The sequence below is a fragment of the Mus pahari genome, chromosome 23 (genome assembly GCF_900095145.1).
Source record: "Mus pahari chromosome 23, PAHARI_EIJ_v1.1, whole genome shotgun sequence".
In the NCBI taxonomy this organism is placed as follows: domain Eukaryota; kingdom Metazoa; phylum Chordata; class Mammalia; order Rodentia; family Muridae; genus Mus; species Mus pahari.
The window spans coordinates 5,479,648-5,493,050 of NC_034612.1; the positions used below are offsets into that span (position 1 = coordinate 5,479,648).

Sequence of the window (13,403 nt, forward strand, 5' to 3'; positions counted from 1 at the left end):
GCACAGTTAGTGAGCACGGACCAGCCGGGGCGGTGGGAGAGTACAGACTGCTGGTCCAGCTGGATCTGAGGTAGATGCCCGGCCCCATGCCGAGCAGGACACACAGGCCACCGTAGCCAGAGGGGTCCATGGGGAGAAACCACGCTGCGTGAGATGAGCTGGCGGGCTGGGCAGAGAGAGGCAGGGTCAGTGGTGTAGGGGACGCACCCAGGCTGGACTGATAATTCACCTTGGCCTGTCCCCTTCGGCCCACTTCTGGTCTCTGGCCTTGGTAAGCATATTGTATGTTCAGCTTTAAAGAAGAGTTGGTATGCCAGCTCAGAGGCAAAGTTTATCTCTCTCCTTAAGTCATTTGTTACAAATTAGTTCTTTTGAGGGAGAGCACTGGGTAAGTGTGAGTGAGCCATACATAGGCTGGCTTCTCTGCTCTGATGAGCTTCATGTTCATGTGTGAGGCGACATGGCCATGCGCTGCGGGGCTCGCGAGGCTGAGCTGGTCTTTCTTGTTGATGTAAGTATTTATGACTTATTTTGGGGACAAGGATTGTGTGGGCTAACCTCTAACTCGTGGTCCTCCTCCCTCAGCGTCCCCAGTGCTGGATTACAGCGCGGGTCACCATGCCTGGTCTCTACCACACTGCCTTAAGGATAGGGCTGTGGTTTATGTCTTTGTTTGTTTTGCTATTAAATCATGTGTAAGTGATAATGTCTGTGTGCGTACGTGCACATGAGTGCAGGTGCCCACAGAAGCCAGGGGAGTGTGTTGGGTCCCCTGGAGCTGGGCACCAAACCAGAGAAGTGAGTCAGGGCCCTCAGCACTGAGCCACCTTCCAGCCCATTTTGTTTTGTTTGCTTCGGTTTGGTTTAGACAGGACCTCTGTCTCAGGCTGACCTTGAATTTGTGGCAGTCAGCCTTCCTGCTCTAGCCCCTATACGCTGTGATTTCAGTGTCACCTGAGAAGGTGGCTGCTCAGGTGAGGCCTGTGAGCTTCAGAGCCTCATTCTGGAATTGCTGTCTGGGCTGCCTGGGTGTGCAGTGACCCAGCGAGCTGCCGCCTCCCTCCCTCTCTCCCTCTCTCCCTCCCCCTCTGCTGACAGATTGCTGCGAGGACGCTGGGCGACCTTGTCCGGAAGCTCGGGGAGAAAGTCCTCCCTGAGATCATCCCCATCCTGGAGGAGGGCCTAAGGTCGCAGAAGAGCGACGAGAGGCAGGGCGTGTGCATCGGGCTCAGCGAGATCATGAAGTCCACCAGCCGGGACGCTGTGAGTCCCTCCCAGGGCCCGTCAGCCGTGGGGCTGATGGCTCGCTCAGGGGAGGGAGGGCTCAGCCTCACTCTGGAGGTGCAGTCCCCAGCAGTGTGTCACCCACTGTGTGCAGACACTGTGTGTGTCCTTCTCTGCTACAGTCTCAGGCGAGAGGCCTTAGAAAACCAGAGGTTACTCCCCATTGTGTCCCTTAGTGTGTTAGATTCGAGGGGTGTGCAGCCTCAGTGGGAGAGGGTGGCAGAGGCAGGAGGCGTGTGTTTCCTCACCCGGCCTATTGGAGACTCAAGATTTTTTAGTGGAGGAAGCGTTTGGTTTAGAGTTCAGACCGAGGAGCTTGTCTTTCCAAGAGAGTGGAGCAAGAGAGTCTGGGAGCTGGAGGGCAGGTCCTGGGGCTCCTGCTGTGCTCTGTGGAGTCTGGGACTTGGTGATTAGTGAGTTTGTACTTATTAAGTCCGGGTGAGGAGCTCCTGGGCTGCGCAGGTGTTCTCTGCCTTTTTGCACTTCTGTTTTCATGGTCAGAGTGAACAGAACCATCCATCTAGCGCAGGGAGCCTGGCTCAGCGGGAGCCCTCATCGCATCCTGGCCGCTACACCCATGGGTCCCGCTCTGCTCTCCGTCTTTAGGTGCTCTTCTTCTCCGAGTCCCTTGTGCCCACGGCAAGGAAGGCACTGTGTGATCCCCTGGAGGAGGTCCGGGAGGCAGCAGCCAAGACCTTTGAGCAGCTGCATTCCACCATTGGCCACCAGGCTTTGGAGGACATTCTCCCGTTCCTACTGAAGCAGCTGGTGAGTGGGTCTCCCACACACCTACCAGTGTGGCCTTTACTGTCTGTGACAGTGAAGCACGGGGGAGGGGGGATTGCAAGGCAGCAGGAGTTTGGGCTCTACAGGGGAGTGGGTGCTCAAGATCTGATGTGGCTCTGTGCCTGTCCTTGAACAGTAAGTAAATGTGGGAGACGAGGAGGGGGGAGCATCCACAGCAGGGATGCAGTCGGAGCCATCTTGAGTCCTCCCGGTGCTCCTCTGCAGGATGACGAGGAGGTGTCGGAATTTGCCCTGGACGGTCTGAAGCAGGTTATGGCTGTTAAGAGCCGTGTGGTGCTGCCCTATCTGGTGCCCAAGGTACATCTCCACACACAGCACACACCCCATTCCGGGGGCCTCCCGGAATGTTGGGGTGTTGGGTCTGGTGAGGCAGATGCAGGGAGGTCAGTGCTCCCCAGGTTTTCAAGATGTGGTGGAGCAGGCCCTGGGGTCAGAGCCGGGGAGTGGGGTGGACTCCCTTGGTTATTTCTCCTAGACCCCAGTCTGGGCCTGGCACTGAGGTCAAGTGTCATCAGGCTGACACTGTCTTTATTCTCCCAGCTGACCACGCCGCCCGTCAGTACCCGGGTGCTGGCTTTCCTGTCGTCTGTGGCTGGCGATGCTCTGACCCGTCACCTTGGTGTGATCCTCCCAGCCGTCATGGTAGCACTGAAGGACAAGCTTGGGACTCCAGATGAGCAGCTGGTACGGCACTGCGGTTGCTCCTCTAGCCTGTCGCTGGCTCTCATAGCCGCCCTCGCTGACTTGGAGACCGACTCCACCACACTCAGTGCACACGTGTCCCTGGGGTCTGCAGGATACTGACTCCACACTCAGTGCACACGTGTCCCTGGGGTCTGACTCCACGCTCAGTGCACACGTGTCCCTGGGGTCTGACTCCACACTCAGTGCACACGTGTCCCTGGGGTCTGATTCCACGCTCAGTGCACACGTGTCCCTGGGGTCTGCAGGAGACTCACTTCACGCTCAGTGCACACGTGTCCCTGGGGTCTGACTCCACGCTCAGTGCACACGTGTCCCTGGGGTCTGCAGGAGACTCACTTCACGCTCAGTGCACACGTGTTCCTGGGATCTGACTCCACGCTCAGTGCACACGTGTCCCTGGGGTCTGACTCCACACTCAGTGCACATGTGTCCCTGGGGTCTGACTCCACACTCAGTGCACACGTGTCCCTGGGGTCTGACTCCACACTCAGTGCACACGTGTCCCTGGGGTCTGACTCCACACTCAGTGCACATGTGTCCCTGGGGTCTGCAGGAGATGGCCAACTGTCAGGCCGTGATCCTCTCGGTCGAGGATGACACTGGGCACCGGATCATCATCGAGGATCTGTTGGAAGCCACGCGCAGCCCTGAGGTGGGCATGAGGCAGGCGGCGGCCATCATCCTGAACATGTACTGCTCCCGCTCCAAGGCCGACTACAGCAGCCACCTTCGCAGCCTGGTCTCGGGCTTGATCCGCCTCTTCAATGACTCCAACCCTGTGGTTCTGGAGGAGAGCTGGGACGCTCTCAATGCCATCACCAAGGTGAGGGTTGCTGACCAGAGCTGCCCCGCGGTTGCCTGCTCTGCTCTCCCAGGTCCAGGCACCCGGCAGTGGGATGGCAGGTTTGGGCCACTGTGGGGGCCTCAGGTTGCAGTTATTTGTAAACGTGGCTCAGAGGGCAGCTACTGCTGCCGTTCCTTGGCCTCGGTACTGGTGACTCGTGACCGGCCTTTCTCGCTCTCTTTACCCCGTGTCTTGGGAGGGAGGGCTGGGCCTCAGTGGCGCTCTCCCCACCCTCACAGAAACTGGATGCTGGTAACCAGCTGGCTCTGATCGAAGAACTCCACAAGGAAATCCGCTTCATAGGCAACGAGTGCAAAGGGGAGCACGTGCCAGGCTTCTGCCTTCCAAAGAGGGTGAGTGGAGCCTGGGGCCCAGGATGTAGGCATCAGCTCCAGGCATGCAGCCACTGCCAGTGCATCTGGCCTGCTCCTGTGCTGGAGCTCGGGCACCTTCACAGAGTGCTGCTCTGGGGTGGCCCCCAGTGGACCGGGCTCACCATGCCCTTGGTTTAAGCTATGACGCAGTCTCAGCCAGAGCCAGTGAGTGGGGTCACAGGTGGCAGCTGAGCAAGTCTCCTGTCATCAGCTTGTTGGGCCCTTTGCCCTCCAGTTAGGTCACACCCTCTTGGCAGTGACTCTGGCCTAGCCCTGTCATGAACTCCGTGGAGTTGGAGAGGGAATGGCTTCTGGGATGTGTGCGGGTCTGGGGTGTTGGAGACAAGACTCTCTGCTCTGCTTCTCTTGTCAGGGAGTAACCTCCATCCTTCCGGTGCTGCGGGAAGGGGTCCTCACTGGCAGTCCTGAGCAGAAGGAAGAAGCGGCCAAGGGCTTGGGCTTGGTGATCCGCCTGACCTCAGCTGATGCCCTGAGGCCCTCCGTGGTCAGCATCACTGGCCCTCTGATTCGCATCCTTGGGGACCGGTTCAACTGGACCGTGAAGGCGGCTCTGCTGGAGACACTCAGCCTCTTGCTGGGCAAGGCGAGTGAGTTAGGACCTTTAGGATTCCATTTGGATCCTGGAGAACAAATCTGTTCGCAGGAGACCAACATGTGATGTGCTGTGGAGGCAGAGGGAGGGGATTGGACCAGAGACAGGGAGCTGGCGCAGTGCCAAGTCCTGCTGTAGCTCTGTGACCAGACCTTAGAGCCTGCTCCCTCATCCACGTGGCTCCTAACTGGCTCCCTCATCCATGCGGCTCCTAACTGGAGATCTGCTGTGGCTGTCTCACCTACGTGGCTCCTAACTGGAGATCTGCTGTGGCTCCCTCATCCACGCGCTCCTAACTGGAGATCTGCTGTGGCTCCTAACTAGAGATCTGCCGTGGCTCCTAACTGGAGATCTGCCGTGGCTCCTAACTGGAGATCTGCTGTGGCTCCTAACTGGAGATCTGCTGTGGCTCCTAACTGGAGATCTGCTGTGGCCGCCTCATCCATGCAGCTCCTAACTGGAGATCTGCTGTGGCTCCTAACTGGAGATCTGCTGTGGCTCCCTCATCCACGCAGCTCCTAACTGGAGATCTGCTGAGGCTCCCTCACCCTCGCAGCTCCTAACTGGAGATCTGCCGTGGCTCCTAACTGGAGATCTGCCGTGGCTCCTAACTGGAGATCTGCCGTGGCNGCTCCTAACTGGAGATCTGCCGTGGCTCCTAACTGGAGATCTGCCGTGGCTCCTAACTGGAGATCTGCCGTGGCCGCCTTCAGAGGAACTTGAGTAGCTTCTCCTTGCAGATGAGCTGCAGCCGGGTGTAGCCAGGGCCGTGAAAGGGCTCCCTCTTATGGCACCAGCCACTGCGGCCACTCCCTCCTCTACTCGCACTGTGGCAAAAGATGCTGAAAATTCATGGTTCTCACCCTGGGGATTGAGAGGAGGGGATCACAGGGCCTGCACATCAGATACTTGCATTACTATTTGTAACAGCAGCAAAATTACAGTTATGAAGTAGAAAACAAAAACATTGTATGGTTGGGGTCACCAGGACATGAGAAACTGTTGGAGGGTGGCAGCATTAGGAAGGTTGAGAGCCACCTTAGGTTGGGTGCAGCCAAACAGGTTTTCCCGTGTGTGCTTGGGTCTGCTCTGTTCCTGGCTGTGAGCTTGGCCTGCTCATGGTGGTTTTGATTCTTAAGTTCAAGGTCAGTATACAGTGACCTTGATGTCCTGACCTGTGGGTGTGGTGGTTCTCCCACAGGTTGGGATTGCCCTGAAGCCCTTCCTGCCCCAGCTTCAGACCACCTTCACCAAAGCCCTGCAGGACTCCAATCGGGGCGTCCGGCTGAAGGCAGCTGACGCACTGGGGAAGCTCATTTCCATCCACGTCAAGGTGGACCCCCTCTTTACAGAGCTGCTCAACGGTATCCGTGTGGTGGAGGACCCGGGCATCCGGTACGGCGCCCACGTTGGGGGTGATGTCCCCAGGGTGCACCTGAGCGGGGCAAGGAGCCTGGGGCTAAGGCGGTCCGTTTCTTCCCTAGGGACACCATGTTGCAGGCCCTAAGGTTCGTGATTCAGGGTGCAGGCTCCAAAGTGGATGCTGCCATCCGGAAAAACCTGGTTTCACTCCTGCTAAGCATGCTGGGCCATGACGAGGTATGGCTGTCGGTCAGTGGCTGCACTGCGGTCACCACCGCTTTCTGTCCTGGGTGGTTTCCCCCACGGTGTGTGGGTGACTGGATGAGCTGTAGGCTAGGTGGGGGCAGCCCTGCCCTTAGACGCTCAACTGTGAGGGAGTCGGGAAGTGTTACTGATGCTGATTTCTGGGATCCAGGTTTTGTTCTCTTGACTGTGCTGGGGTCTCAAACTGAGCAAGGTCTTAAGGGCCCTGAGCCCAGGACCCCAGGGGATGAAGCAGCTGGGTCACCAGGCCTTCCCCAGTTGCTTCAGCGACAGTCACTTGTCCTGTCTGTCTCCTGATAGAGCTGCGCAGAGCCCTTTTCTTCTGTAGCAGCTGCTGTAAAGGGCGAGGTTGTCCATGGCTGCGCTTCACCAGGTTGCAGAGGCCTGGGCCTCCTGGTTGTACCTGGTCCCGTCCGTCCTCCCAACTCGGGAAGCGTTTGCTCTGCCCCCATTGCTCTCCTTACTCTGTGGCAGGACTCAGGGCAGTAAGACTGTGGGAAGACGTCTCCGTTTCCTTCCACAGACTGTGGTATGGCAGACTGGTATGGCAGCCTTGTGTGTGTGTGTGGGGGGGTGCAGGTGTGCTCACCTCAGAGGGGTCATGTGGAGGGGGAGAAGGGTGTGAGACAGGGTTTCTCTGTGTGGCTCTGGCTCTCCTAGAGCTCACCCTGTAGACCAGGTTTAAACTCACAGAAATCCTCCTGCCTCTGCCTCCACAGTGCTGGAATTAAGGTGTGCACCACTGTCCAGCTCAGTAAATTCTCCTTAATCGCATCTCTACCTTACTTTTTTTCAGGCAGGGTCTCTCGCTGAGCCTAGAGTTCCCCTTTTAGGCTCAGCTGACTGGCCAGTGAGTCCCTGGGGGATACCTGGCTTTTTATGAGGGAATTGGGCATCTGAGCTCAGATCTTTAGGCTTGCATAGCAAGCATTTTGCCCACTGGGCAAGCTTTGTGTTTTTTTGCTACAAGGTTTTCTGGGTAGCCCAGGCTATCTCAGCTGTGACCTTCTTGCCTTAGTCTTCCTGATGCTAGTGCTGCAGGTCTGAGCTAAGCCGTCACGTGGCATCAACCTTGGCACACCCATGGCAGGGACTGGATTGCTGCGCCCATGGCCCTCTAGACCTGCTTTGGGTCCTTAGTGGCCTGAAGCCGCTAAGTCTCTGACTACAGCCCCGCCTCCCTCATGGCTGCCAGTGTGCCTGTTGTCATGGTCACAGTCTCTCTCGAGCTTTACAGGACCATGCACAGAGTACAGCAAAGGTGCGAACTAGGCAAACTTGCATTTTCCACAGCAGAACTTAAATAGCTCATACGGAGAGAGGGTGTCCAAGCCAGTTCTCAGTGTGCTTGGTGCTTAGAGCCTCACGTTGTGGACAGCCATTCTCAGCTTGAAGATGGCAGTCAAGAGTCAGCCTGGCCTTAGCTTCCGAGTCCTCTCGTCTGTCCTTGTTTGGTAGATTGGTCGGGGTTTCTATGCCTGTGATGAAGACCACGGCCAAAGCAAGCTGGGGAGCAAAGGGTTTGTTTGACTAACACATCATAGTCTATCATGGACGGAAGTCAGGCCAGGAACTCACACAGGACAGGAACCTGGGGGCAGGAGCTGATGCAGAGGCCATGGAGGAGTGCTGCTTACTGGCTTGCTCCCCATGGCTTACTCAGCCTGCTTTCTTATAGAACCCAGGACCGCCTGCCCAGGGATGGCCCCGCCCAGAGTGGGCGGGACCTGTCCCCATTGATCATTAATTCAGAAAATAATCTACAGCTGGGTTTTATAAAGGCATTTTTCTCCTTACTGTTCAGTCCTCTCAGGAGACTTTAGTGTGTGTCAAGCTGACTAAGACTCGCCAGCTCATGTGGTTTGGAGGGATGAGGTCAAAGTGGTACTCAAAACAAAGCAGCATTTCCTTAGGATGATTCCTTCTCTAAGCTGGCCATGGGGCAAGCAAGGGGCCTCTGTGCCCTCTGCCTTGGTGTTGCCAGAAAGCCCTCACCCTAGGGTGCTGTGGATAAGGTTCCGGCTGCTGTCCATGGCACTGCCCCTCCCTCCATAACAAGTGTGTGAGCAGCGGGACGACACTCCTCTCCACGCCGGGGGGGGGGGGGGGGCTTCAGCCTGACTCTTAGAGGCGCTGACAGAGCAGAGAGCAGCAAAGTCACTAGACATGGGGCTCGTGGGCGGGAAGAGTTGAGCGCCATGGCCGTCTTGTGGGCAGCGTTGGAATGTGGCTCTCCTGTATGTGCTGGGGTCTGTCTGTCTGTGCTCTTGTGTCCAATGCACCGTGGGTGGCAATGGAGATGTGAAACGGACGGCGTCCGGTTTGGAGCAGCAAGGCGCCCGTGCTCGCGGCACTGTGGTGGCGGTGGCGGCGGCGGCGGCGGCGGCGGCTGCCATCCGCAGACAGTGTGTCGTTTTTAACTCCCCAGCACGTAGCAGTTGTAGTGAATTGGAGGTCCTGGTCAGGTGCTGGGAATTCGGGCGCCTAGAGTTCCTGGGTTGCTGGTGGTGTTGGCCACACTCCCTGTCACTCCCCTCTACCCTGTCAGGACAACACTCGGATCTCCACAGCTGGGTGCCTTGGGGAGCTGTGTGCCTTTCTGACTGAAGAGGAGCTCAACACTGTCCTTCAGCAGTGCCTGCTGGGTAGGTCGCTACGAGGCCTGGGGAGAAGCCTGGACATGTGTCCCCCTCCTCCCTAAAGGGTCTTGGAGCCCCTGGACTACCCTTGCTTTTAGCACCAGCTGCTGCCGCGGACTGGCATCTCCAGTGCTCCATAGCCCTGACTGTTGCTGGCCTGATAACATAGTTGCGCCCTGGGCTCGGTGGGGGTGCGCCCCTGCTGGGAGGGTAGGGGTGAGTGTGCTGTGTGTGCCTCTGCTCAGCTGACGTATCTGGCATTGATTGGATGGTTCGGCACGGCCGGAGCTTGGCGCTGTCCGTGGCTGTAAACGTGGCTCCCAGCAGACTCTGTGCAGGCAGATACAGCAATGAGGTTCAGGACATGATCCTCAGCAACGCCGTGGCAGACAGGGTAAGGCTCGGTCCTGTCCCCCCCGACCCACCCGTGGCCATTCCTGTGTGGAGGGGTGTGTCCAGCCGGTGTTCACTCCCTGGTCCTGCGGCAGCGGTGGCTAATTTGTTAGGTGGTGATGGGTGATTCTTTTGCTCTCCAGTTTAACCACCTAAACGGAGGCTTGGGTCTCTCTGGGACCCTTGTTCCTGGGGCCCCTTGTTCCTGGGGCGCAGCACGTGTCTCACTGAGCGCTGCCGGTGTGGCCATGGGGGATAGGGTGGGCGGTGAGGGCCTGCACCTCCTGGTTCTGCTGCTCCAAGGCGGGAGTGACAAGGCTCCGTCCTGCGTGCCCTGGCTCTGCTCCACAGATCCCCATCGCTGTGAGTGGGATTCGGGGCATGGGCTTCCTCATGAAGTATCACATTGAGACAGGAAGCGGGCAGCTGCCACCCAGGCTCTCCAGCCTTCTCATCAAGGTGAGTGTGGGTGAGAGTATGGGGAGGTGGGCTGGCGTGGAGACCACTCGTGACGAGGCCCCGGGACCAGAACTGATGGGTTTAAACATGTGTTTGGTTTTGTAGCTATAAGCGAGCGGGAGATTAGGGGGTCGGGGCCACTCATGAGTTGTTCCCTCCTGCTGTGTGTCCTGAGGGTCCAGTCAGACTGGCTGCTGGGCAGGCTCAGCAGTGGCTGTTCCTACCAGCCGAGCACCTCACTGCTTCCCAGGCCAGCGAGCGTCTCACGGTGCAGCCTTAGCTGACGCTAGGAGGCCAGCCTCTGCCTCCTGGCGCTGGGGTTGAAGGGGCACGCCTGGGGATTGAGTTGAACCCTGATAATCCCCTCCCCCGTCTTGCTCCCTTAGCTGGCCAGGCACTTGCCAGTGTGACTGCTGTGTAGGTAAGCCCAGCACTTGGGAGGCAGAGGCAGGAGAACTGTGCGTTGATGGCTTTCCTGGGCTACAGAGTGAGTTAAGGGGAGAGAGCCAGGTAATGAGTCAGACAGACAGCAGGGTCTCCCTCCTGACAGCCTCCTCTCAGACATTGTGGCGCAATTTAAGCCTTCAGCCGGGTGTGGTGGCACATGCCTTTAATCCCAGCACTCGGGAGGCAGAGGCAGGCGGATTTCTGAGTTCGAGGCCAGCCTGGTCTACAGAGTGAGTTCCAGGACAGCCAGGGCTACACAGAGAAACCCTGTCTCGAAAAACTTTAAAAAAAAAAAAGGAGTGGGACTTGTGAGATGGCTCAATGGGTAAGAGCACCCAACTGCTCTTCCAAAGGTCCGGAGTTCAAATCCCAGTAACCACATGGTGGCTCATAACCATCCATAACAAGATCTGACTCCCTCTTCTGGAGTGTCTGAAGACAGCTACAGTGTACTTACATATAATAAATAAATAAATCTAAAAAAAAAAAAAAGGAGTGGAGACAGTGAGGGCAGATGAGCTCCCTGCTGGACACAGGCCTGGATTAGGTACGGTTCAGGGACCAGGAGGAACCACCTGAGAGAGGATGCAGGGATGAGCGCATCCCAGGCAGTGTGACCAGCAGCCGCCAAGGCCCGAGCACAAAGGAGCTCGGCCTGCACGAGGCAGCAGAAGAAACCTCGCGTGGGCCAGGAACTGTGAGCCAAGGGGCTAGGAACACTATATGAGACAGGGAAGGAAGAGATCTTGTCACCTGTCCAGGGAGACGTTGTCACCTGTCCAAGGAGACACGTTGTCACCTGTCCAGGGAGGGACGTTGTCACCTGTCCAGGGAGATGTTGTCACACTGTTCCTTTGAAGGAAGAAGCAGGGCTCAGTGTCTGTGTGGAGGAGAGCGGCCTCTGGAAATCGGGGCTTTTGTGACTGAATGGTTCCCTCTGCACTCCTGTCCCAGTGTCTGCAGAACCCATGCAGTGACATCAGGCTGGTGGCTGAGAAGATGATCTGGTGGGCAAACAAGGAGCCCCGGCCCCCCCTGGAGCCGCAGACCATCAAACCCCTCCTGAAGGCTCTTCTCGATAACACCAAGGACAAGAACACTGTCGTGCGGGCCTACAGCGACCAGGCCATTGTGAACCTGCTCAAGATGAGGCGGGGCGAGGAGCTGCTCCAGGTGGGATCCGGGTCCGGGCGGCAGTGGCACACACTGCAGATGGATGCCCTGCTCTCTCTGCCGGTCTGTCAGCTGTCAGGGCACTTAGAGACTTGGGTGCCTGGAGCACAGAGCCTTTGTTCTCCAGACTTGTGTGAGCAGCAGATGAAGTGCAGGACAGGAACCCGGGTGGTGCCGCCCTATGTGAGCCCCACTCCATGCCCTCAGCCCTTCCCTAACAGCCTGTGTCCCCTAGCTTAGGGAAGGCGTGAGGCGAGGTTTTCTGAGTTGTATCCAATCCATCTGAAACCCGGATGCTGCCAGATTCTGCCCCGGTGGCACTCGGGCTCAGCCTGGCCTCCGTCCTGAAGCTGGGCCCTGACTGTCGCCTCTGGTCCTCTCTCCACAGTCGCTCTCCAAGACCCTGGACACGGCCAGCCTGGAGGCTCTGAATGAATGCAGCCGGAGGTCGCTGAGGAAGCTGGCCTGCCAGGCGGACTCGGTGGAGCAGGTGGACGACACCATCTTGACGTGACAAGCTGGGCCTGCCTGCCGCAGCCACGCTGCCCCTCATCTGTGTTCACACTGTTTTCATTTTTGAAAATACGTTTATTCCAAGGGGGAGCTGGGAGATGCTGTTCCCAGAAAGTATTTTAGTACATCAAGCGACCAGAGCCAAAGCCTTAAATCCAACCCACACACAACTGAAGATTGCCTCCTGCCTCTCTTGCTCTTATCTTCGGAGAAGAGAAAGAGAAGTGTGCACACCACCCTCAGCGAGCAGCAGCTAGGGGAGCCCGACTCGGCTCGGCCCGGACAGATGGATGGATGGACGGTTGGACAGACGAGCTCAGGCCCCTCTGCTTGGGTGGCCTGTGTCTGCGGGCTCTGAGTGGGGCATCAGCTTGGCCTGATGCTGTGCCTGGCTTTCTGGGTGGCCTGACTGGACCTGGTTTGTCTGGAGAAGGGGCTGCTCAGTCCTCGTCCTCAGCTCCGGATCTTGGGGAACAGGCCATTCGAAGGAGGTTTAATAAAGGCTTTGATTTCATCTTGAAAGAAGCAGGGGTTTGTCATTTTTTTGAGACAAGGTCTCTGACTACGTAGCCAGGCTGGCCTTGAACTCAAGAGATTCTGCCCCCCAGTGCTGGGATTGAGGGTGTACGACCCTGCCCCAGTTTTTTAGACATGAAGTTTCCTGCATCAAGAATAAGGGACGTTTGTGCTCTTGAAGTATGAGCCTGCTCTGTTTTCCTGCCCCGCCCCGCCCCACCCTGCCCCACCCCCAGAGCTTCATTCACTGACTTCCCTGTCCTGGCTCAGTGCAGTCAGGCCTGAGATCTCCCTCTATGGGGAAAGGAGGGGCTGAGTGAGGTTCTTCCCAACTCTGCCTCTGTGGGAAGGCGATCAGGCTCTAGAGACATCCGTCCCCTCTGGGGCAGTGTTCCTGTGACCCAGGGATGTGTAGAAGGGAGCCAGGGCTGTAGCTCAGCATGCGCCTGCTCATGAACGACTTCCTCCTAATTGCTAGAAGGCTCGGGACATACCCTGTAGTGATGTGAAGTTCTCTGGTGAAGTTCCCAGTGAAGTAAGCCAGATTTACTGCCCAATTGCTGGGCGTGGTGGCCTATGCCTTTAATCTTAGCACTCAAGAAGGCAGAGGCAGGTGAGTTCTAGGCTAGCCTGGTCTACATAATGGGACCCTGTCTCAAAATGGGAAAAAAAAAAATTACTGGCTAGAGCTGTAAAAGAAGAAGCAGGTGGGGGGGGAGTGTAGCCAGATGTGACATAGGTCTGTAATCCTAGTATTTAGGAGGCAGGAGCGCTGCTACTGGGGAGTCATTTCCTTGGTTATGTAGTTAAAGCTAGCTAGCTACATCAGACCCTGTCTCAGAAAACAAAACAAAAAACTAAGGACCAGTCTCACTAACAGTATAGCGGAAGTGGGAGTTTGACTGAGGGATGTATAAGGCAAGGTGACCTCTAAGACGTGTCTGATGGAATCCTTATTCCCCAGCTTTATATGTCACCAGCAGACCCGGTGTCATCTGGCTGGGGGTAAC

The 13,403-nt window shown here is 57.2% G+C and overlaps 1 protein-coding gene across 1 annotated transcript in view; it reads left to right on the forward strand.

Annotated features, from left to right (window-relative positions):
- Gcn1 (GCN1 activator of EIF2AK4) overlaps nt 1–12,399 on the forward strand; it is a 60,766-nt gene extending 48,367 nt beyond the window's left edge. The window contains exons 45-58 of the mRNA XM_021187137.2: nt 1,099–1,263; nt 1,891–2,052; nt 2,296–2,388; nt 2,632–2,775; nt 3,350–3,619; nt 3,880–3,993; nt 4,388–4,618; nt 5,829–6,022; nt 6,112–6,226; nt 8,802–8,898; nt 9,138–9,286; nt 9,637–9,744; nt 11,146–11,364; nt 11,753–12,399. Coding sequence (XP_021042796.1) covers nt 1,099–1,263; nt 1,891–2,052; nt 2,296–2,388; nt 2,632–2,775; nt 3,350–3,619; nt 3,880–3,993; nt 4,388–4,618; nt 5,829–6,022; nt 6,112–6,226; nt 8,802–8,898; nt 9,138–9,286; nt 9,637–9,744; nt 11,146–11,364; nt 11,753–11,878 — 2,187 coding nt within the window. The 3' untranslated portion in view covers nt 11,879–12,399. The remainder of the gene's footprint in view (nt 1–1,098; nt 1,264–1,890; nt 2,053–2,295; nt 2,389–2,631; nt 2,776–3,349; nt 3,620–3,879; nt 3,994–4,387; nt 4,619–5,828; nt 6,023–6,111; nt 6,227–8,801; nt 8,899–9,137; nt 9,287–9,636; nt 9,745–11,145; nt 11,365–11,752) is intronic.
- The last annotated feature ends 1,004 nt before the right edge of the window (nt 12,400–13,403 follow it).